Here is a 25807-nt window from a genome sequence, read left to right as displayed (position 1 = left end):
GCCCATCCAACAATGAATCAATTACTTCCTTTTCTTCTTCTAATTCAGACATGGTGTCTGTTACAATATTCCACATTTTACGGAGCTGAATAACAGGTTTGTGGTGTAATAAGTTAATAAAGTCTCAACGGTACTCACATTAATAAGATAAATCCTTACTTGCACAACTTCTAAACTGGGTAAACACCACTTTGATCCCTCTCATTCAACATCACAAAAAGAAAGATTTGATCTTAATCACACTACCATTTGAGACTCTGCTGTATGCATGTTGGCCTGCCATGTTTCTTACATTTGTGTTAGTTGTTAAGCACGTTAGGATGCCCAGTCATTAGAAATGTGCTATTTTAATAAAATCCAGTTTGTTTTTAAAGATAAGAGGTACTATAATTCTAAAAACTTAATTCAAATAACCTCAGCAAGAACCACAACAGGAACACTTTCTTTATATGCAAGCCTTTGATCAATCTGAAAAAAACATCAGTGAAAGCAGTATCAGACAAAAAGGTATAGGTTCCTTAGCTAATGTTATATCAGGGAGTGCCTTCAAAGTTGTATGAAAATCAAAGACAAACTTCAAAAAGTAATGAAAGCAAACACTTCAAAACATAACAGAATGCAAAATGGAAAAGTTGGTGATCTTGACTGAAGTAAAGACCTTAAAATTTGCTTATATTTGATATTTAAGACATGTCTTTTGCACTTCCATACATTATAAAGAAAGAACAGATTGGATAGACAGGCAAGAAAAAAAGCCATTAAAAAAAGAGATTATACCCACTAACAGATTACAATGAAAGCATGATTTTTTTAAGAAAAGAGCATTCAATGGTCCATGGTATAGCACAGAGAAAATCTCATTTAGCAATTTAGACTTAGATATTGGCAACAATTCTAAAACCATCCAAAAAGATCACGGTGGCTTGTCGTAATCAAGTTTTTAAGATTTGTTGGAACAATCATTCAAACATTAAATAAAAAAAATGTAATCACTACTCCTTAATATTAGGTTACTCTTGAGGTAAGGATGTCGCACCTAACTTACGTCAAGAACAAAAAACATACCAGTAAAGCAAAAGTGTTGTCAACAATCTTGATAGTGAAAAATATGAAGATGTGATGTTAAATAAAGATTCTGTACAAACCTCTTCTGGTTTCTGATTACGTGCTTCTGTAAAGCCACAAGTAACCCTAACAAAAGAAGTCAAACTGTAAGAATTTTGCTAAATGAATTCAACTATGCAAATCGTTTTGCATTCACAGGTAGTTCAGGTAAAGTGTTAGAAATTTTAGGTACAGCCAGTCATTTCAGAGAAAAATTATTATTTATCATTTCTATTCAACATCAGCAAGTGAATCAGTTGTGGTATTGCAGTAAAAATTATTAGGGACTTGAGCAGGGAGAAAAGGTGGGTGGTGCGAGGAAGGTGGGAATGATCAAGTTTAAAATGCCAGCTGTTTTCTCCAATGTACATATGAATAGATTCAAACTAGTTACTACTGTAACACAACTGTTGTAAACAGGCCCATTACAAAACATTTTCTAAACGTCACAATTTATTTCCCACAGATTGCACCTTTTGCACTTCATTATTTAGTGGAAGCATTGCAGATTATAAAGAAAACTTTCAGAGATGTCACATTTCAGTTTACCTCATGCTAAGCACCACGACAGATTAAAATCTGTTGTGAGAATAAAGTAGATGACATGCTGTAACCCCCATTCCTGCAACTCAACAGCAATTTACATGTAAAGGCTTATGTGAAATCACTCCCCGACAGGAATGTAAATAGTGGTCTTTCAGTAAGAGGAGAGATCAGCAGTGAGAAATCACAAACATCTCCAGAGTACCATAACGTGTCAATTAGTTTTAAATATTCAACCTATCCAAAAAAGTATCTTACCCGATGAAGATAATGCTGTGAACTATCAAGTTGAAAATTTGGCATAAGGGTATACTTTTGTCATTAAGTTATGCTTTTAATTCTGCAAAATTGATTTTAAAAAAAAAAAACACTTTGAACTGTTACAAGTTGCGTTGAGAAAAGACAGACAACTTACTATAAAGTCACCTCAAGTTGGAGGAGACAGAACAAAGTAATTGGTTCCACGACAGGGGCAGAGTGCAAAAAAGGAAATACACCACATACCCGTTGAAACTTATTACACTCAGGAACAAAAGTACTGGAAGTTGACAGCATAGTTGTCATGGATGGACTTAGTAAAGAAACATATCAGTGGATATACCAGTGAAACTATAATTAAGGGACATTGAGAAGTTTGTTGGAGATGACTCAAAGTTGAGCTGATGTCTCCTCATCTTTTTCTAAAAGGAACGGACTTGGTTCCCATGGGAAGAAACAATTTTAAGATTAATTACAACATTGACTACTGCTGGTTGCATCTAAGAAACTGTCCAACCAACCCCAGCATCAGGCACAACTGAAGAACTTTAAGCCATATATTCTTTTATCTTGATTTGTTCTGACACTGCCCCTCTTAGCCTTACATCTGTGGGTACATACAGAATGCAACCCTACACTATCTGTCCTGCACAAAAGCCAAGTATTGAATGTTTCATCTTTATTAGTTCATTGGCACTAGCAAGTAATAGTTTGTTCTTTTAAGCACCGGAAAGCCTTGTGATTGGCTCCTAATTACTTCCAGTTAAGCTCGATAACTGCATTTTTATTGGAGAGGATAGCCTGGTGCTAAAAAAACAAATCGTTATGCATCCCAACAAGAAGTCTGCAAAGAGGGGGGCTCGTTCACGCATCATAAGACTGTTTTGATTCAATCCCGACACTGAAATCAATACCGGAGTACAAAAGCTACTAAGACTCAGATTGTTAAAAAATTAATCCCGTACAACACTTGATCTTTCTTCATACCTGCATTCTGCCTTCTCTTCAAACTTTTAGATATTAGAAATTTTGTTCTAACCATCAGTTTGGATATCAGGCAGTTCAGGGGAAAAACAAAAGAAAAAGCAACTGAGATAACTGCCCAGGTCTTTCAATCTCTGGACAGCCCAAGACTGGAAGATAATCATCAAAATCTTTCTGGACTTTCGATGCATGGTAATTGCACGAAAACTTGAAGCTTCTGATTAATCTCTTCCTCACCCAGTCATCTGCCAGCTTTCCTGTCCATTTACTCTCTGAATAACTGGCGGAAAGGCACTGGGACCTCTAAACTGAACTTCCAACTGGAATGAGACAGATATTGTCACAAAGCGGGGCATGGCTTCTGCGGAGATTTCCTCTGATAATGCCTACATGGTTCAGTGCATGCATCTGCTGGGATGGATTCTACATTTAGTTCAGGATTACAAGTTCTGGGAAGTTAGGTATGGCAACCTTTTTCTTTGCCCTAAGGTTTCTGATCCAGAGCAAACGATTTGGGCCATTTTTGTTCCACAACCCCGCCCCACACAGGATCTATAAAAATTACAACAGACAGACAATCAGATGAGCTATTAATATACCTTTCTGAATATGCAGACTGACTACAACTGGACCAACTATCCTTGAAAGTTGGTCATGCGATCTGGTTAAGATCCATCAAAGAAGTTAAAATTAAAAAGCCCTAATGGCACCTTACTTTTCCAGGTGGCCCTTCATTTCTGCATACTGTTTCTTCAACATTGAATTTTCTTTAACCATTAATCTGGAGACAAAAATCACAGTGGTTAATAATGCTGAGGTTATCACAAATGAACAGTTAAGTGGATGTCAGAAGAAAAGAAACCGTAAGCCACTCAGTCCCTCAATATTCCTTTCTAAAAAAAAAAGACACATTTCCACACCTACCCGGTCATGCTAGCCGCCCCAGGTTACCCTGGGGCCACTCAGTCCCTCAAAATTACTCCACCATTTAAAAAGATTATGGCTGATTTGACTGTGGACTTATCTTCCCTCTCCTGTATGCCTTCCATAACACCCAGCTCCTTTGTGATTGATAGTCAAATCAGTACTTCTCTTGGAGACAATCAAGAAAGGATTAAAAGCCAATGTTAACACATATAGTGACCTCTCAATCACACATTGAAAAGCCAAAGATGGCTGTTACAATTGTGTCACTGGACTTAGCAATAACCTTTCAGGAGCTTCTCAGAAGCCAATCAACACCTGATGTACCCCCTGACCAATATGGAATGTTAACTATGGTGTCACAACACCAGACAAATAAAACGGGTCTCCATGATAAAAAAAATTCCTAAACACTAGAATTGCACTTATTCTGTAAGATGATGCATTGATGACTTTCCACTTACCTTGAGCTAGACCATGTGTTGGTTAGTTGCGATGCAAGCCTTTGTCTTAAAGGAAACTTCACTTCCCCAATCCCCACTGTCAACTGAGGCTTGGTTAAATGACTTCCTCAAAACTGAACTAACTTTTCTTTGAACGTGACAATTTTGAAATCACACCGAGTTACAGGGTCAGCGTCAGTAAATGTTGAACGGATCAGTAATTTGCTGATGACACCACCATATTGGGTCGGATCTCAAAACAACGATCAGACAGAGTACAGGAAAGAGATAGAGAGCTTAGTGACATGGAGTAAAGCTAACAATCTTTCCTTCAATATCAGCAAAATGAAGCAGCTGGTCATTGATTTCAGGAAGCAGAGTAGAAGACACATCCCTGTCTGTATCAATGGTGCAGGGGCAGAGGTGGTTGAAAGCTTCAAGTTCATAGAAATATCACCAATCTATCCTGGTCCATCCACATCGACAGTACAGTCAAGAAGCACACCAAAGCCTCTACTTCCTCAGAAGGCAAAGGAAATTTGTTACACCCACAAATGGCTCTTACCAATTATTGTAGATGCACTAGAAACAATTCTATCCAGATGCATCACAGCTTGGTATGGCAACTGCTCTGCCCAAGACCACCAAAAATTAGAGTTATGAACACAGCCCAGTCCATCACAAAAGCCAGCGTTCCTTCGACTGACTCCATTTACACTTCCTGGCTGTCTCAGGAAAGTAGCCAACATAATCAAAGACCCCCTCCCATCCCAGTTATACCGCATTCCAACCTCTTCCACCGGGCAGAAGATACAAAAAGTTTGAAAATGTACCAATAAATTCAAGAACAGTTTCTTCCCTGCTGTATTATCAGAATTATGAATGGACCCCTCAGATGAGAGTTATCTTTCTCTGCAACTTCTCTCTAGCTGTAACACTACATTCTGCATTCTGTTCTACTTAAGGTATGATTTGTCTGGTTAGCAAACAAAACAATACTTTTCACTGTATCTCAGTACATGTGACAATAATAAGTCAAACCAATGCCAAAACCTGGAATGCCAGGCTATAAAAGAAAAATCTGTATAAACAGCAATCAACACCTGTACTAGTGCTGTATGAAAGAGAAATTTTTTTTTACCCCCCAAAGTGAAGTTACATTTCAGCAATATTCCTCAGGAGACCTTATGAGATTTTCATAAGGAAAAAGAGATATGGTCTACATCTCTTCCTTTATGTAAAACAGGGAAGAAAAATATAACAATCAATTTACTCATTATCTAGTGATGAGAATAAGGAGAGAGATAATAAACCCATAACATGACACTAATAAAGTGCTCCAAGGTCTTTTGCAGAAGCACAAATAAAGAGGAACACTGCACTCAATTAAAAAAAATTTGGTTCATCAACAGCTTGATGAAAGATGCAAATAGACAGGAGGTGTTATAAAGGTAGGGAAAATGTCTAAGATGCCAATGTTCTGTCAGTGGGAGCAAAAAGAGAGCTTGGAGCTGTGCAAGGCTAAAAAGCTATTAAAAGAAAAAAAATAAATATCATTTAAAAAGGAAAAAAAATTGCTGCTTTATATTTCTGGTTAAGATTCCAACGTTACACATGTACTGGTTTTCCAAGCGAAGCAAACAACTCTGGTGCATCCTTAAGTTTCATAAGTATAAATACAAAATTCTGTACATTAGAAAAATCAAGCATCAATATACTTACTCTTCCCTTCTCTTGTATTCTCCAACAATAAAAGCTTCTTTCTGAATTCCTTCTAAAAACCAGTTGGCTGCAATACAACTTTTCATTGCTGACAAACAGGAATCTTGTTTTCCATTGAATGTCATTGTTTTCCAGGTACTATCTTCTTTTGTTAATAGCATGGGGAGGAGCAAACAAATTAGAAACATACTAATTCAAATCGATGCTAGAGGTTTGATGCAAAAATTCACACATTCTACACATTCACAGAACACCCTTTAAAACAGAGTAAGTACCATAAATAGAAACATAATGTGTCCCATTGAATCTGCTGTGCCATTCATTATGACTGTGCCTGATCATCCAACTGAATAGCCTGCTCCTGTTTTTTTCCCCTCCATATCTTTTGATCCCTTTAGCCCCAAGTGCTAATTCTAACTTCTTCTTGAAATTATACAATGTTTGGTCTTGGCTTTTTTGTTTTTTTTTTAAAGTGTAGTGAATTCCAGAGGCTAGTATTATCAGTAGTCATTGCATATACCTCTTGCAGTTCCTCTTAAAATACATTCCAATTTTTGAATCTTCAAGAATACATGAATTTTCATAAAATGAAACTACATTAGAATTTTCAAGTGACATGATGTTCTTTTTCAGGGGCACAGGCTTAAGATAAGCCCATCCTCTTGGCAAGGCAAATCAGTTCTATACAACACTAAAAATTGATTTCTATTGCTTCAAAACAGCTTCGAGTATTCATCACCCTATTGGTGACTCAAGTCAACAGTAGGAAACTAAATTAAAAAAGGAGGAAAACAAATGTAGAGATACAAGGAAGGAGTGGATCATTCCACACTGTCCCTCAAATAAAAACCTCGATGGGTAAAAGACCAAGACAGAAGCAGAAGTCGGTCATCTGGCCCACCAAATCTGCTCATTATTTAACAAAATTATGATTGATCCAAATCTTCAATTCCGCTTCTTTGCCTTCTCAATTCCCTTAATGATCAGAAATCTGCCAATCTCAGGCCTGAATTTTCTCCACAACCCAGCCTCAACAATCCTTTGAAGAATTCCCCAAGTTCACTACAGTCAGAATAAAATTCTGACTCATCTTGGTCTTAAGTGTCCCCTTTGAGATTATGCCCTTTGGTCCAGACTCTCCCACAGGAGAAACCACCTCTCCACATCCACTCTGAAAAGCACCTGCAAGAATCTTACACGTTTCGATGAAGTCTCCTCTCATTCTTCTAAACTCAAAAGAACTCAGTGGTTAGCACCGCTGCCTCAGAGAACCAGGGACCCGGGTTCAATTCCACCTTCGGGCAACTGTCTGTGTGGAGTTTGCACATTCTCCCCATGTCTGTGTGGGTTTCCTCTGGGTGCTCTGGTTTCCTACCACAATCCAGAGATGTGCAGGCTAGGTAGATTGGCCATGCTAAATTTCCCATATAGTGTTCAGGGATGTGCAGATTAGGTGGGTTGTAGGGGGCAATGGGTCTGGGTGGGATGCTCTGAGGGTCAGTGTGGACTTGTTGGACCGAGGGGCCTGTTTCCACACTGTAGGGATTCTAAAAAACCTCAAGCTCAAACTAAGCAACATTTCCTCCTAAGAAAATCCCTTCATATGTAGAATCAATTTAGTAAGCCTTCTCTGATCTGCCTCCAAGACCTGTATCTTCTCTTGGATAAGCAGTGTTACAGTGGCAATGTCTTAACTGTCCTCTGGCCAATTCGGGGTGGGCAATAAATGTTGCTCTACCCCAATGACACCCACATCCAATTAATGCATTTTAAAAAAGGCATGAACCTATTCACAGTATTGCAGGCCTGATCTGACTAATGTCTTATTGGGAGATTTTGCTGAAACTATTCTAAAATCATCATTTGCCTTCCTTGTTATCTGAACTTGGATGTTAGCTTTTTGAGATGCATAAGGACCGCGAGAGTGCCGTAATTTCCTTCATTTGTTCCTCCGCTAAATAACATTCAGCTCAACTTTTCTTCCTGCCAAAATACATAACTTCACATTTTCCTACATTATATTCCATCTACTAAATATTTGCTCACTCAATCGGTCTATATTCCTCTAAACTCCTTATGTCAACCCCTACTACCTGCGATCTCACTTATTTTTGCACAACCCAAAAGTTGGTGACAGTACATTCTCTTCCCGTATCCAAGTCATTAATATATTGTAAACAATGTGGCCCCAGCACAGATCCTGTGGCACTCCACTAGTTACAGGTTGCCGTCCTGAAAATGCTCCTTTACCCCAACTCATTAACTCTTATTAGTTAGCCATTCCACTCTCCATGCTAATATATTACCCCTGAAATCATAGGTTCTTAAGTAACCTCATGGAATATCTTTAGAAATTCAAATATATTACATCTACCGATTTCCCTTCTTTATCTTCTTGTTACATCCTCAAAAAGAATTCTAATAAATTTGTCAGGCACAATTTTCCTTCGTGACACCATGCTGACTCTGCTTGATATTATGTATTGCTAAATTACTTGGCTGTTACATCATTTATAATAGATTGTAACATTTTCCCAGTCACAGATGTTAAGCTAACTGGCCATATGAACTAAGTAGCCTCCTTTTCCAGTGTACTATAGTTTGATGATGTTAACAAGGAAAGCTATTTTAAATCTAATTTGGAAGAACATGCATTACTGTATACATTCTATACAAACGAAAATGAATACAACTCAATTGTTCAAACAAAACTAAAAATACTGCTTTAGGATACTCAAAAAGTACTTACTTGCAGCTTCATGAAACTTGCACACGAGCACATATTTAATAAAATGGTACATTAAGTTAGTAAATTTAGGGCCTCCAGGAGACAGAAATAACGATGCTGTGACTTGAGGAAAATTGTTTCCGACTTCGTCCTTGAGGAGAGACAAAAGAATTATAATCTCATTTAGAATGCTAACTGCCTCAAATACAGACCAATTTCATACCATGGAGAATACACCCAAGAATTACATCTCAACAGCACTGAAAGGCTTGCCTCTTGTTCAAGATGAAAACAGTGATATTTAGTATCTACAATAAAAAGACACACAGTTCTACCTAATCAACATCTCCGTTCACTCCTCCAATATCAAATTGTCAGACTATGTGACTGGAAGGGCAGAAATTCCCATTGATCAAATAGTAAGACATTGCATCTTTGGTACATTAGTTTCCTATTCAATGCCACCCTCCTCCCTGGCAACTGCCTGAAGCTGATTTGAAACATAGAAGCCATATTTGACCCCAAAAGGAATTTGAATTCAGGTAGCCAAGCCAACAAAAATATCGCATTTCTACCTCTAACAGTGCCACAACTAAAATCTATTCATCTTTGCTTTTGTACCAGTAAACTTGCCCATTATATATTCTGAGCCACGTTGCCATCTTCTGCCCTCATTAAATCCAATGCCACCGTACTAACTCAAAATCAGGTCCTACTCAACCATGTTTTCTGACCAAAATGATCGCCAAATAAGAAGTGCCTCAATTGAAAACCACAGTGGGAATTTAGTAAAAAGACACTCTATTCCTTCAAAGTCTCAGTCTCTGTATAACCTGTCCAGATATTTGTTTTTCCTCCAATTCTGCTGTTCCATTAGCTGCCATGGCCCCCAGTTTCTGGAATGCCTTGAGATCACTGTCTCCATTAGATATTCTTTGGAATCTACTTCCTTGACTAAGCTTTTAGCTATCTGTCCAATGTCTCCTTATCGGACTGTTAAATATCAGTCAGCGACACTCCTGGGAAGCAACTTGCAACCTGATGAACTCCTGCACAGACGTAATTGCCGAGTTGGATTTGTCCTGTTTTGTGTACAGGACAGACTTGGGCAATTTTTCACATTGCAGATGCCAGTACTGTAACTGTAATGGAACAGCCTGGCTAGGGGAGCAGCAACTTCTAGTGCACAAGTCTTCAGTACTATTGCCAGAATGTTGCCACAGCCCGTAGGCTTTGCAGAAACTAGTGCCTCCAACCATTTCTTAACATCAAATTGGCTGGAGACCAGCATCTGTGAAGCTGGGGACCACAGGAGGAGGGTGAGATGGATCATTGCTAATTGCTGCGAATGCTTCAGCCTTATCTTTTGCACTGCCATGTTGGGCTCTTCCATAATTACGGTAGGTATATTTGTGAAGTAATTTCCACCAGTAAGTTGTTTAATTGTCCACTACCATTCATCACTAGATACGGCAGGACTGCAAAGATTAGATCTGACCTCTTGGTTGTGGGATCACTTAGCTCTGTCTATCACATGTTGCTTATGCTGTTTGGTACGAAGGTAGTCCTGTTTGGTAGCCACACAAGATTGAGCCTCCTTTTTTAGGCATGCCTGGTTCTACACCTGGCATGTCATCCTGCATTCTCCATTGAACCATTACTGATTCCCTGGCTTCATGATAATGGTCAAGTGGGGGTTAGCTGGGCCATGGGGTGGCAGAATGCGCTGAAGTACAATTTTGTTGCTGCTGATGGCCTATAGCGCCTCAAATGCCCAGCCTGGAGTTGCTCGATCTGTTCAAAGTTTATCCCACTTAACACTGTGATAGTGCCACACAATATGGAGGGTATTCCCAATGTGAAGTTGGAATTTTATCTCCACAAGGACTGTGTGGTGGTCACTCTTCCAGATACAGTCATGGATAGATACATCTGCAACTGGCAGATTCGTATGGATAAGTCGAGTACCTTTTTCCTTCTTGTTTGTTCCCTCACCACCTGCCACAGTTCCAGTTTTGCACCTCTATCCTTTAACACCCAACCAGCTTCATCAATCATGCTGATGCTGAGCCACTCTTGGTAATGGACATTAAAATCCCACACCCAGAGTACACTTTGCGCCCTTGCAACTTTCAGTGTTTCTTCCAAGTGTTGTTCAACATGGAGGACTACTGAGTCATCAGCCAGGGGAAGACTGCATGTGGGAAATAGCAGGGTTTCCTCGCCCATGTTTAACTGATGCCTTGCGGCTTTGTGGAGTCTGAAGTCATGATGAGGACTTCTAGGGCAACGCCTTCCTGAATGTAATCCAGGGCAATCCATTCCTCACTGGCTGGGGACTATCCTGCAGGTTGGACAGGATATATTTAGGAATGGTGATGGTAGTGACTAGGACATTGTCTATAATGCATGATTCCATAAGTATGACTATATCAAACTGTCACTTGATGAGTCTGAGACAGTTCTCCCAATTTTGGGACTAACCCCCTGACGTTAGCAAGCAAGATTTTGCATGGTCAGTGTCTTTTCTAGTGCCTAGGTTATGACCAGATGATCGATTTGGTTTCATTTCTTTGATGAGGCTTAATGGCAATTGATACAAAACAGTGGCATGCTTGGCCATTTCAGAAGGCAGTTGAGAGTCAACTGTAGGCCATAAGAGGGCATTAGTGAGCTAGAGGGTTTTTCCAACAATTGACAATGGCTTCATGTCATCATGAGAGCCTTAACTCCAGATTTTTTTTTATTTCACAATCTGCCAATGGTGAGGAATCAAACATGGTTCTCCAGATTATTACCTGGATCTCTGGATTAATAGTCCAACAATAATACCACAAAGCAATTACCTCCATCTTTATTAGTAGGTTTATTATTTACTTACTGCAATTTTCTTCATCCACTCAAAGCACACTTTCCTAAAGCATGCAGCACTTTTCTTATCATAAATAGGCCAACAATCCCTTAAGAAAGATAAAGAAATGACTTAAATCAAATAAAAATTATGTACAAAGTAAGCTCCACATTTTAAAAACAGAACCATAAAAATCTAGACATGAAAATGAGCAAGTCAAATGCTAATTGCACAGGCTTGAAATGGAGATTGCCAACAGGAAACACAACAAATGTATTAGCATCCACCTCGATTCATGCTCCAGAAGCCCATGTAGGCAGCATTGGTAAGATATGTTTCTCCCTACTTTGCTGACTGGAAATAGTATATGGCCCAGGAAAAAACTGCTGTCATTTATATTTGAATGACAACGAGATATGTTATTGTCCACTCATTCCAGGAGATTAAAAACATCAACTAACTGATTTACTCTATTACAAGCAGCTCCTCGATTTATTTTATGATACGTGACTTGAGCAACAAGACTCAAATTTAGAAGTCAGTGAAAAGAAGTCAAACGAATCTTTTAACAGTCTCCAGAGAAAACATAAAAAATCAGGAGAATGGTCAATAGGATGTTGTCACTTTTCCTGCAAAAAAAGGAAAGTTCAACTTCTCACAGCTTGAAATTGCAATTCTCAGACACCCACTTAAGAGGGTATTCACAAAAGAATGCACATTGTGAAAGGAGTATCTTGAAAAGAAAAATAGTAACAATTGAATTAAATCTGAAAAATAAACTATTATCCCATAATGTGTAACTTTATATAAGCAGTCTTAAATATTAACTTAAAAAATACAATTAATTCTACTTTTGAGAACTAAAAGAAAATTTATTTTAAATTCCAAAAGTGACATTAGAAAATGTTAAAAAAAAAAACTGATAACTTCAATATCGTCCATGGTTGAAAAACTGAGTGCAGTTTGTGACAACCAAAACAGTTAACCCAGTTCAAGAGTTAAACAGCAAGCTCATCACACAATTAAGATACATATGATTAAACCTTAGGAGCCAATTGTCACATACAAGTTAATTTTCAATTATATTGCCCCTCTCCAAAACAAATCATCTACATTTACAGCTAGTTTAGAATTTAAACAAATTGGCAAAAGGAATGAATTTCCTCAGCTTTTCTCCCCTGCAGTGTGGCAGAAGTTAACGTGAATGGGACACACATCAAAAATTTACTGAAATTATTGTGGCAGAGTAGTGAAGCTCCAAGGGTATATAAACCATAGATGCAAATTACCTTTTCAGACTTCTCACAAAAATGTGATGTGATATTTTTCATCACTAGTGTCTCAATACTATATGATACTACTTTACAGACACAATCTCAACTGTTCAAATCAATAATAGGATTCCAAATGATGCAAATCAGTCAGTTCTATCCACAAAGAGAAGTCAAAATGGATTATAACAGATTGAACACCTGGCTTTGGCCTAGATACCAGAAATGAAAATAGCACACCCAGCCTGTTGATCCTGCAAAACCTTCCTTACAATGGTGTGGCCTGTGCCATAACTGGCGAGATCCACCTTACAAACTAGTCAAGCAATAGCCCGATAGACATTCTCACTGAAATCATACCTTATAATGAATGTCCCAGACTCCATTACCATCCTTGGATAGACCCTGACCAACTGACAGCACAGACTCAGTGGAGGGAGTAGCACAGCAATACGTACAGTCAGGAGGGAGTTGATCTAGGTAACTCAACCAAAGTTTTACGGCAGTAGATCAATCATGAGCATGCTAACCTGTTGATTAACAAATAATGCACTCCCTCAGCAGACGAATCCGTACTCCTCCATGTTGAACATAAATTGGAAAAAGAACAGTGTGGCGAGGTCACAACGCATGCTGGGCAGGAATTCAAAACCCATCACGGAGATCTCCGTAGTAGTGCTACTACTGACCAAGCACTAAGGGACATAACTACCAGACTGGGCTTAGAGCTAACAGGGAGGGAGCCACCAAGAAACACCATTAGGCATATTTTCACCAATCTACCTATCACAGATGTATCTGTCCATGCAATGATCGGTGAATGGACTTTTTGAAGAAAAGTCATCTCATTTTCACATGCAGCAGTCACTCATTGAGTGGCATGACCACGATCCTAAATGTGGGCAGATTTTCAACAGGTGCAGCATCTCAACTGGCAATCCACAAGGCTCTGCCGACCATCAGAAGCAGAATTTTGTTCAACCGTAACCTCAAAATTTGGCACATCCCTCACTAAACCACTATCATCAAGCAATCAGCCCTCAATTAATAAAGGGTGCAAGGGGCATGCCAGGAACAAGACCCAGAATACCTAACGAAAGCAGCTATCAAATTTAGTGATGATAAACAAAGCACCAGTGCCATGCTGAACAGTGTGCAACAGAAAGGGCTAAATGAACATCAACAGGTACATCTGATCAAATCTCAAGAGTTCTGCCACATCTAATATAAATTTGCTGCACGGTTTGAAGCTGAAGTAGAAACAGAAAGGCCAGCAGGCTCTTAGCTGATCTCAACGAATGCGAGCTTTAGAAAAGAATAGTAATTATATTCTTAAGTGCTGCATCCTTCTAAAGTTAACTAGCCAGCACAATTTGTCAGATACCCAAATGCAGCTTTTGGGGAAAGTTACTCAAAATCCTCCATCTACTAGACTGTAGCAACTCTATAGCACGAGTTAAGACAGAAGACAGGGGAAAAAAATAGGGCCAGATTTTCCAAGAGTGCAAATCACAAACATTGTCACTTCACATTTTTCATTTTGAGAAAGAACTCTGCATTTCTGGCAGAAAATTCCCATCAGGGCTCCACAGAAATGTAGAACTGTAATTTAAATCTGATAGCTACCTTGTAGTGCAGGATTACCAGGGAAAGGCAAACCATGACTGCTTTTTCACAGCAGTTATTTAGATCCTGTCAAACAATGAGTATGCAAGACAAGCATCAGGTTAGGGTCCTCGGGAAGGGTGGCAGACAAGTTGGGGCCAACTAAGTAATGGTGAGTTTAGGGCAGGGTGTCAGGTTTTATTGGGTGGTTGAATTCCCAGGAATATAGGGGGTACAAGGATTCTGAGGGAGGTGTGCAAAGTTTGGATCAGTTAAATAGCTCTTCCCGAATTAGAATAGGTCTAGCTTTTCCTGAGAACTACATACTTAGTTTCATCAGACCTGTCGATTTAAGTTGAGACTTTGGGAGGGCTCAAGGTGTAGAGGAATTACCCAGCAGAATCTTCAATCTCTCGTGCAATTCTTTCAAAGCTTGCAATGATGGGCTTTTCGGAAGATCCTTATGTGCACCTCCCATCGACACTGGCATAATGACTGCCCGGCTGGTGGGAAATCTTCATTAATTGCAACAAGAATGCCTTACATTTTGCTTTTGACAACTACCATAACTAGCTGCCCATTTCAAGAATAATTATTAAACTTCCCTTATCACATTTACCTTCATTGTAAACAGTGAGCCAAAGCTGAAAGAACAGAAAGTTGCAGTCAGTTGCCATCGCAATAACAATAAAACATTCAGCTTACCTGAAAAGAGAATTGGTCCGATTGTGGTCCAATTGCAGGAACAAGAAATGCACGACGACTTGAAATGCTTCCATGTTCGGTTTGTCAAACATATCCCTGTTCGGATGGAAGAACAGAACGCGATCTTTATTGTTCACATTGACACTTCAGGCAGCAGTGCCTACTGATGTCCATCAGCTGCCCATTAACAACAACAGCGCACGGGAAGCAAGCCCCTGAATGTGAACCAGGTAAAGAGGGGGAAAGAGGGGGGAATCGGGGAGGCGGGAATCGGGGAGTGGGGGAAATCGGGGGAGGGGAATGTTTCCGCCAACAGGCCCAGGCATGGGTCGAGCCCCAGGGTCTCTTACCTGCCGAAGACGACGCGGTTTCTCCCGCCGCCACTCGGCCCCTGGCGGCCCTCATCCCCGGGCGGGCTGAAGCCCAGCGCCAACAGCCCACTCCAAAGGCGCTCCTTCCTCCAGGGGCCGGGCCCAGAGCTGGCCATGGCTCCTCAGACCCGGCTCTCTGTAACTCACACACTTTAACAGATTCTCTCTCCCTAACAGACACTTTCCCGGATTCTTCTCCTCTCTCTCTCTACTTTAACATTCTCACTCTCCCGCCTCCATCTTTTGAACGGTTTTCCGCTAACGGCGCGCAAACAGACAAAAACCGTCTGCGCTCCCCGCAAACCGTACCACCAGCCAATCACAACCCAGCGCCTGCCCCCTCTTGACCAATCACTACACAGCCCATGCTCAGCGTCCGAACCACTTCGCCAATCGTAATGAAGTCCCCCCCCCACCCACCGTTTAGCCAATCGCAACTCCGCTTCTGCTCCGCTAGGCCTTTCATAATCCGGGTTCCGCTCCGCCAGTCACAAACCTGCTCCTGCTCAGCGAATCAGAAACCCCCGTTTGTTTTTTCACCCACGTTGGTGTATAACCACCTCGTTCCGCTCAGCCAATCATAACCCCACGTCTGATCCGTTTCTCCAATCATAACCCTGCGCGCTCTACCGCTCATCCAGTCACAACCTGGTCCCGATCCGCCAATTAAATCCGTACTCCTACCCCGCCAATTACAACCCTGCTCCCTGTTTCACCAATCACAACCTCGTTCCCGCCGCACCCAATCACCACCCGGCTTATTCCACCAGCAGCCAATTATAAACTGCTCCGGTCGCACTGGCGTCTTCTGTCTCTCGTCTGGAATGGAATATTTTTTTCAAAAAGTCAAATTCACTTTCGGTTTCCATCCTGCTGTCATGCTTCAGTTGGTTCATCTTTGACTCCACTCCTCTCCTTGCTTCACTTCTTCCACATCTGTGTGTCTATTTCTAGGGTTAGGCTGGCTGCCAATATCCATTACAAACCCACCTGCTCCTGTAGTTACTGTTGGCCTTCATTGTGAGCGGGTTCGAGTACAGGAGCAGGGATGTGTTGTTGCAGTTGTACAGGGCTTCGGTGAGGCTACACCTAGAATATTGTGTGCAATCTCCTTTTCTGAGGAAGGATGCTCTTGCTGTCGAGGGAGTGCAGCGCAGGTTTACTAGGTTGATTCTGGGGATGGCGGGTGTGACGTGTGAAGAGAGATTGACAGGTTGGGATTGTTTTCAATGGAGTTGGGATGAATGAGGGGATCTCGTAGAAACTTATAAAATTCTAACAGGACTGGACAGGGTAGATGCAGGGAGGATGTTACTGATGGTGGGTGTGTCCAGAACCAGGGGTCACAATGTGAGGATTCGGGGTAGACCAATTAGGACGGAGATGAGGAGACATTTCTTCACCTAAAGAGTGGTGAGCCTGTGGAATGCGTTACCACAGGAAGCAGTTGATGTCAAAACACTGAATGTATTCAAGAGGTGATTAGATATAGCACTTGTGGTGAATGGGATCAAAGGTTATGGGGAGAAAGCAGGATTAGGCTATTGAGTTGGACAATCAGCTGTGATCGTAAAGAATGGCGGAGGAGGCTCAAAGGGCCGTGTGGCCTCTTCCTGCTCCTATCTTCTATGTTTCTATCTACCACCCTGCTTCCTGTCAGGACTACCCAGTCTGTTCTGCTATAAGAGATAACAAGGTGTAGAGCTGGATGCTGCTTGGCCTGCTGTGTTCATCCAGCTCTACACCTTGTTATCTCAGATTCTCCAGCATCTGCAGTTCCTACTATCTCTGTTCTGCTATAATGTGTGTTCCAGCAATGCAAATTGGCTATAACGCAACTGACGAATAGGGGATCGCTAATTCTAAAATACGAACTTGTGTTGGCTATAATGCAATTCCATCGGCGCTCGGGAGTATGCGTTGACATCACATGATCGCTTCGCAGGTTTTGTCCTGAATACGTTCAATGTTAGCACTGAAAGCGTGTCTGCACCAGCATCATGTGATCATTTTGCAGACATTGTTGTGAAGCGCTTTCTGTGAGAGGTACAATACTCCATGGTTTTGTTTGTTTTGCAAATTCTGCCATGTTTCCACAAAAATGCAAGGACAAAGTGACAAGAATGTTAGCAAGAAGCGTCCTGGTGATAAAATTGCAGGTGGTGAACGTAAAAGAAAGTCTATAACTGGAAGAGAAGCTAGACGTTATAAAGCTTTTTCAGTGTTATGACAGAACGTGATATAGTTTGCGTGATAGGAATAAAGGAATCTAACTTACGCACCATTAGAGGCAATGCAGTAAAGAGGGGAGGGGAGAGGGGAGGGGGTGAATCGGGAGATGCTGTATTGCTGGAACAAGTCTGATAGTTAGCAAATCGTTGAGATCATGGCCAAAGGAACCTGAGGAGATGAAGCAGCTTCTGAGTGTGTGGATAGAAGATCAAACGAAAAAGCAATTTGGGATCACTTTTTTCTCACCATAAAAGAGAAAGCCTTATCGATTTATGAAAATCTAGCAAAAAAAAGCTGAAAATCCTGCAGATGCCTACCTTTAGTATTAGTGGTGGCTGGTTTGCTGGTTTTAAGAACCATTATGCTTTACATAACATAAAGCTATGTGGTGAAGCTGCCAGTGCAGACAAGGAGCATGCGATGGCCTCATGTGAAGACCTCTTACAACTGATCACAGCAACTTGTCACTGAGGGGGAAGTGGAAGCTGGAGATGAAATCCAGGATGCAGCACCTCAGAGCTTTCCATTTCTGTTTTATCTTCTATCCTGAGAGAAATTGAGAAGTAGTTGCAGCTCTTAGAGGACAATGATTACAATGCAGAATGCAGCAGGGTAGCAATTCTGGAATAAGATCTAATTTGGCACCCTATGATCAGCTTCTTCATGAAAGAAAAAAGGCAGAGCAGCAGAAATTGGATATCTTTTTTAAGTCCACCCCCAAGAAACAGTCAGAAGATAGTGAACCACAACCAACCACTTCTGGATTAACTATTTTTCACCCTAACCCTGCAACCACAACTGCATCTGAAAGTGATGATGATGAACCTCAGCCCCTGTATTAACAATAGAGCTACCTAAAAACCTCCTTTCCCATCAAGTCATCTTGACTTTTTTTTCATGGTAAGGTTTAAATTTACTTTTATTATTAGATATGAATTAAATATCTATTCAAACTGTCTTATCCTTTGTCTTAGGCTTTTGAGAGATATTTTTGGTAATCTGTCCTTAACTCCGCTGTTCGCAAAGGCCCCATTATTTCTATAAAGTGATTTTCTATAACGCGATGTTGCGTGTTCTTCCAGTTTCTCCATCTCCATCGCACCTATTCTGACGATGCCACCTTCTGCAGGGAACCGTCAGAAATGTCCACATTCTCCCTCTGCTGAGGATTCTTCAGTACCATGGTTGACAAGGCCTTCAGATGTGTCTGGCTCATCTCTTGCACTTTGCCCCTCACCCTTATCTTCCCTCCCACAACAGCGATCAGGTTGCGCTAGTCCTCACTTACCATCCCACCAGCCTCCGCATCCAAAGGATCATGAGCTGATATTTCCACCACCTCTAGCGGCACATATTCTCCACCCCTCCCTTGTCAGCATTCTGCAGGGACTATTCTCTCCAGGACGCCCTGGTCCACTCCTCATCCAATCCTAACACCTCCCTGCACCCCGCAGTACCTTCCAAACGCAATCGCAGAAGGTGTAACGCCTGCCCATTTACATTCGCCTCTCTTCACTATCCAAGGCTCCAGACACACTTTCTAGGTGAAGCATGCCCACCAGGAAAGGAAACTGCCATCCTTACTTGATCTGGATTACATGTGACTCTTAACCACCCTCTGGGTAATTAGCAATGGGCAATAAATGCTAGCCTATCCAGCAATGCCCACATCCTGTAAATGAATTTAAAAAACAGCAATTTACCTCTCTGAATCTAGTCTACTGCATTTGCTGCTCGCTGCTCACAATGTGGTTTCATTGGGGGGACCTCCCTATACACCTACGACTCTGTTGCCAAATTCCACATGAATGCCATCTACAAGTTTGCTGATGACATCACCGTAGTGGAACGGATATCTAACAATGACGCGTCAAATATAGAAGGGAGATAGAGGACTTGGTGACGTGATGCAATGAAAACATCTGTCTCTCAATGTCAGCAAAACTAAACTGATCATCACCTTCAGAAAGAAAGGAACAGAACACATCCCCATCTACATCAACAGAATTGAGGGTGAGAGAGTGAAGAGCATCAAGTTCCTCGGAGTGACGATAACCGACGCGCCATGGACTCCCCATATAAACGCGACAGTCAAGAAGGCACAATAACGCCTCTTCTTCCTGAGGCAGCTAAGGAAATTTGGTACATCCATAAGGACCTTCATTAGCTTCTACAGATGCACCATTGAAAGTATGCTGTCTGGGTGCATAACGGCCTGGTAGGGCAATTGCTCTGCCTGGACCATAAGAAACTACAGAAGGTGGTGTGCACAACCCAGACCATCACCGAAGCCAGCCTTCCATCCATAGACTCTATTTACATGGCTCACTGCTGTGGAAAGGCGGCCCAATATCACCAAGGACCCATCGCACCCTGGTAATGACCTCCTACAACCTCTTCCATCAGGCAGAAGACACAGAAGCCTGAACAGATGCAAAAGCAGGTTCAGGTACAGCGTCTTCCCAGCCGGTATCAGACTGTTGAATGGACTCTAGCCTCAAATAATGTAACCTGTATGTCTTTAAGTCTTTTTGATCTGTACATCCTTTGCGAGCTATGATCTGTCTGTACCGCTCTGTCTCAGACACTGCCTGATCGTGATCATGTCTCACCAACTTGATTGAGTTTTATGAGAATATTACAAGAATGATTGAGGGAAGGGCAGTGGATGTTGTTTACATAGACTTTAGTAAGGCGTTTGATAGGTACTTCACGGCAGTCTAATACAGAAGGTAGAATTTCATGGGATCTGCAGTGAGCTGGCCAGGCGGATACAAAACTGGCTTGGTCATAGAAGACAGAGTAGCAGTGGAAGGGTGCTTTTTGGAATGGAGGTCAGGACCTAGTGGTGTTCTGCAGGAATCAGTGCCGGGACCTTTGTTGCTTCTAATATATGTAAATGATTTGGAGGAAAATGTAACTAGTCTGATTAGTAAGTTTGCAGATGACACCAAAATTGGCGGAGTTGTAGATAGTGAGAAGGATTGCCAAAAGTTCGAGCGGGATACAGATAGATTGCAGATTTAGGCAGAGAAATGGCATATGGAGTTTAATCCAGACAAATGCAAGGTGATGCATTTTGGAAGATCAATTCCGGTGCAAATTATACAATAAATGACGGATACCTTAGGAGCATGTACATACAGAGGGATCTGGGTGTACAGATCCACAGATCCCTGAAAGTGGCAACACAGGTGGATAAGCTAGTCAAGAAGGCATACAGCATGCTTGCCTCCACTGGCCGGGGCATCAAATATAAAAGTTAGTACATTATGTTACAACTGTACAAAACTTTAGTCAGGCCACAATTTGGAATATTGCATACAGTTCTGGTCGCCACGTGACCAGAAGGATGTGGATACTTTGGAAAGGTTGCAGAGATTTACCAGGATGTTGTCTGGAGAGTTTTAGTTATGAGGAGAGGTTGGTTGAACTCAGATCGTTTCACTGGAAAGACTGAAGCTTGGAGCCGGGGAGGGTGCAACCTGATAGAGGTCAACAAGATTTTGAGAATCACAGAAAGGGTGGATAGTTAGAGGCTTTTTGCCAGGGTGGAAAGGTCAACTACAAGAGAGCACAAGTTCAAGGTGAGAGGGGAAAATTTAGGGTAGAAGTGCAGGGAAACTTTTCACACAGAGGGTGGTGGGTGCCTGGGATGCACTGCCAGTGGAGGTGGTGGAAGCAGGCATGTTAGCAATGTTTAAGGTGTATCTTGATCGATACAGGGAACAGGAAGTGAACAAAGGGATAGGTTCCACACATGGGTAATAGGTGGCGAGTCTAAATAAAGAATAGGAATCAGTCCAAGGCTTAGTTGGCCGAAGGGCCTGTTCCTATGCTGTATTCTATTGTGTTGTATAAAATACAAAATCTAATCCTGATTAGCAAGTTTCAGAAGAGGAATGCATACTGCCGACTGTGCTTCCTCAACTGGCTGACTTTAAATAATTTAGGGGTGGCACGGTGGCTCAGTGGTTAGCACTGCTGTCTCTCAGCACCAGGGACCCGGGTTCGATTCCAACCTCGGGTGACTGTCTGTGTGGAGTTTGCATATTCTCCCCCATGTCTGTGTGGGTTTCCTCCCACAGTCCAAAGATGTGCAGGCTAGGTGGATTGACCATTCTAAATTGCCCATAGTGTTCAGGGATGTGTAGATTAGGTGGGTTATAGGGGAATGGATCTGGGTGGGATGCTCTGAGGGTCAATGTGGACTTGTTGGGCCGAAGGGCCTGTTTCCACACTGTAGGGATTCTATGATCTATAATATTGGAACTAACTTAATATCCACCTTGAAATTTATTGCTTCAAGGTTGCTGCTGTACTTGATTATTCAGATTAAATGGCCAAATCATTTTTGAAATGCTAAGGAATTATTCTTGCACAGCTACTCCTCAACTAGGGATAGTTGGCAGCATAAGAGCATATAGCTTTGAAGGTCAGTTGGCTTCAGTTTGGGAGAGCTGAGTGTTGTTGGTGATTATCTCTTGCGGCTTTGGCATCAATCTTGCCTTCTTACCAGTTGCCATAGTTATGTCAGGGAAGCATAGCCATATTAACATGCAAAGAATGCTGACTGGCTACAGGCAAAGGTCAAATGTGGCCTCTGAATCAATGTCACAATAAATAACGTGTTTGTTCAATAAACAAAAGTTGAATTATTAGTTAATAGTTTTACAGATTACAAATATAAGAATGGTTTAATAACTAACATTCTCAATGAGGAAACAAAAAAAAATTTGCACTTAGGTTTTATGAAAAATTAAAGTTTAGCTAAAATACAAGGAAATTTCTAAATTCAGATCAACAAGACTTTAAAATAGAACATGTGAGACTAGCATCATTGTTCAAAATGTTCCTCTGAAATTCCCCTTTGATTGCCAGTTGAGGTTTATTCCCCTGTATAATAAAAAAAAACAGGCAAATGCAGAAGCTAAAATAGTGAAATGAGGTTTATTGGTGTAATAAGTCATACATTTGAATACTCCAATCCTGTGGTAAGTGCCTTTTACATGCAATACTTTAGGTACGTGCTTCAGATTTCTAATACTGTAGTGCAGTTACCCAGATAGCGACAGCCTGTCTGACAGGCTGAAATAGAGAAGGGGGAGAGAAACACTTAAATCTCAGGACTATAATATTACTATTAAGTTTGGCAGGGAAGGTCAGAAAAGTTTTTAGTGGTTCTACAGTGGAGGTGACTAATAGAGCTGGGATGATGTGAAACTGACCAACGTCACATAATAATGATGGCTGTGTTTGAGGACACCAGCGCATGCATGCCATACACCATTTTAATTCATACATGCGCATTTAAACGGTTTTGGGGGCACGTAGTCTGGGACCTTTGTGGGGGTGGGGGGGAGGGGAGTGGGGTTGGGACCAGGGGTGGGGAGAAATGGGATCAGAGCATTTATCCCCATCATCATTCTCCCCTCTCCCCATCCTCATTTCAAGGGTTTCTTCCCTCCCCTGAATCCCTAAGCCCCACATACTGATCCCCGACCCCCTTTCATTTCATGTCCTCATTGCCTGCTACTGAACCCAGTTTTAAACGCATGTGGTGTGGTGTTTGCAAATGACAGCCCACACATTCAATGTGACGACGTGCTGTTTGGAATTGTGTGCATGCTTATTCCTGGATTAGTGCACATGTACAATTGCCGGACGTTGCAAACATCGCTTAATTTTGGAATAAACTATAATACGTGTTCCGGGGAAGGGTCACTGGAATCTGAAATGTTAACTCTGATTTCTCTCTACCGATGCTGCCAGATGTGCCGAGCTTTTCCAGCAATTTGTTGTTATCTTTAAGCATGTTGGTTCTGGAGGAAGATGCCCACCCAGGATTAGTCAATTAAGAAATTTCCAGAAAACTTGGGATACACTGAGTTGTACAAACAAAGATCGTGCAATTTTTGGCAGTCATTTTAGCAGTTCATTGGCATCCACTTTAAATAAAAGGCAGTCCTAGAAACTTCTACTAGAATTCACTCCATGTTTTATTGTGTTGAAGTAGATGAATAGCTTATGATCTGGTTGAATTGCAGAGCTGGCTCAAACGGCCGAGTGGCCCACGCCTGATCCTTTCCTAATGCCTTCAGTGGGCATGAGACACCGTACAGATGACTGTACAGTGTGTAGATCTGTACATTTACTGAACAAACACCTCTACCATTCAATGTGAAACTTTACCATCTTTTTATTTTCAGAACTTGGAATCCTGGCACTTTTTTTTGTATTAATTGACAGGATACAGCAATCACCCATCAAGGTGACATTTATTGTTCATCCTAGATGCCCTTGAGAAGCTGGTGGTGACTGACCTTCATGAACTACTGTAGTTTGCATTGTAAATATATGGTTAGGTAAAGTGATCACATGTTTCTCCCAGTGACAGTTGTTACAAATTGGGTAGAATAGTCATGAATTGGAAGGCAGGAAGTTAGAATTTGTTGGTAAAGATAATGGGGGAAAAGCAGTGTGTTGTGCCTTTAAAAAATGGTGCTTTTCCTGTGCTTAGAGATTTTAAAAAAATGTTTGTCTGTGAGCAGCAGCTGGAGGGCACCAGTACAGAAAGTATCCGAAAATTGAAACATTTATATTGAAAGGTCAAGCAGCATATCTTTTTAAAAAAAAAACAAGACAACAAGTTTGAATTTGGCCAATAAATTTAAACCAAGCACTAAGGGATTCAAAGCCAATTGAATTTAAAAACTGATGATGTTGACAACATTGAAACAATCTTACATAATAAATACTGTTATGTCATTACGGGTATAAAGATGAGGGCATTTGGAAAATCAGGAGACAGCCAACTGCCATCTGAGAGGAGAGCCATGCTTCAGCTGCAGCGAAAGCAAGTCCCACCATTTGAGATACAAACCTGGCTTTTACATTACATTTTTTTAATCTGAAGAAGGGTCTAGGCCCGAAACGTCAGCCTTCCTGCTCCTCTGATGCTGCTTGGCCTGCTGTGTTCATCCAGCTCTACACCTTGTTATCTCTTTTACATTACATTATTGGGCTCTCTGAAAAGACTCATCAAAGGTACCATGGCATTTTTGCTCAAAGTCCTCATTGAAGAAATTAAAGAGAAGAAACATCCAAGACAGCAGAATCATCAGAAGAAAGGCGTTTGTAACAGATGATCAACGGAAAAGCCAGAACTTTCTAGAAGACACATTCTGTGTGAATTTGGAGAGATTAGGTTTCCATTTATTGTTGTCTTATTGATTGGGTTTATACAAATGGGACTTACATTTAGTTGAACACATTCTAATAGAATTTAGGCTAGTTAAGAAGTAGTTGGTAGTCTAAGGGGGGAATTGTTCAGTTTGTTCGTAATTCTGTTCATTTGTTCAGTGTTAGGGTTAAATGAATAAATTGTTTCTTGTTATTTATAAAGTGGAGTTCAGGGATTTTTTTCTTTTAACAGATTATGAGGGGAAAGGTGAGCTTCTCTGTGTGTTTCAGGGGTAATTATTACATGAGAACCTCTACCCCCATCATAACAGGTTGGGGCTTGTGTTTTGGTCTAATAATCAGAGTGGTTCAGCCATTCACCCATCTGTAACACAGTGAAAGAAGAAATAATATTTATAAGTCATGTACTGTATGGGAAGAGAAATTTATTATTGGTAGTATTCATATTGGTCTGTTGCCCCTCTACTTCCAAATGGTAAAGACTGTAGATTTGGAAGGTGCTGTCTAAGGAGCCTTGGTGAATTGTGCAATGCCACTTTGCACTTATGGCGGGATGGAGTGAATATTGAAAGAATGGGTTGGTTATCAAGTAGGGCTGCTCTATCCCAGGTGTTGCAGAGTTTCTTCAGTATTGAAGACAGAACTGGAAAACTTTTTAACTTTGCTTCCAATTTTCATTCTTTTCCCACTTTCTCACAGTCCATCTTGGATATCTGCCTACCTTGAATGTTCTCTCACTTTAGGGAGGGCCTGTCTAGTAACATTTATTAGAATCAGTGGGCTTATTTCAGTTACTGTGTGGTCTTTATTTAAAAGGGAATATAAAAGCAGTGAGGTCTTGCTAAAACTATACAAAGCACTAA

The 25807-nt window shown here is 41.1% G+C and overlaps 1 protein-coding gene across 1 annotated transcript in view; it reads right to left on the bottom strand.

Annotated features, from left to right (window-relative positions):
* haus6 (HAUS augmin-like complex, subunit 6) overlaps window positions 1–15862 on the bottom strand; it is a 44804-nt gene extending 28942 nt beyond the window's left edge. The window contains exons 1-8 of the mRNA XM_048619979.1: window positions 15489–15862; window positions 15139–15234; window positions 11588–11666; window positions 8728–8857; window positions 5979–6123; window positions 3605–3670; window positions 1146–1191; window positions 3–85 (exon numbers count right to left, since the gene is read on the bottom strand). Of these exons, the coding sequence (XP_048475936.1) occupies window positions 3–85; window positions 1146–1191; window positions 3605–3670; window positions 5979–6123; window positions 8728–8857; window positions 11588–11666; window positions 15139–15234; window positions 15489–15625 (782 nt within the window). The 5' untranslated portion in view covers window positions 15626–15862. The remainder of the gene's footprint in view (window positions 1–2; window positions 86–1145; window positions 1192–3604; window positions 3671–5978; window positions 6124–8727; window positions 8858–11587; window positions 11667–15138; window positions 15235–15488) is intronic.
* Between the last annotated feature and the right edge of the window lie 9945 nt (window positions 15863–25807).

The sequence above is a fragment of the Rhincodon typus genome, chromosome 3, assembly GCF_021869965.1.
Source record: "Rhincodon typus isolate 14 chromosome 3, sRhiTyp1.1, whole genome shotgun sequence".
In the NCBI taxonomy this organism is placed as follows: Eukaryota; Metazoa; Chordata; class Chondrichthyes; order Orectolobiformes; family Rhincodontidae; genus Rhincodon; species Rhincodon typus.
The sequence above is the reverse complement of the archived record's forward strand: the minus strand, read 5'-3'. Positions and strand labels throughout refer to the sequence as shown.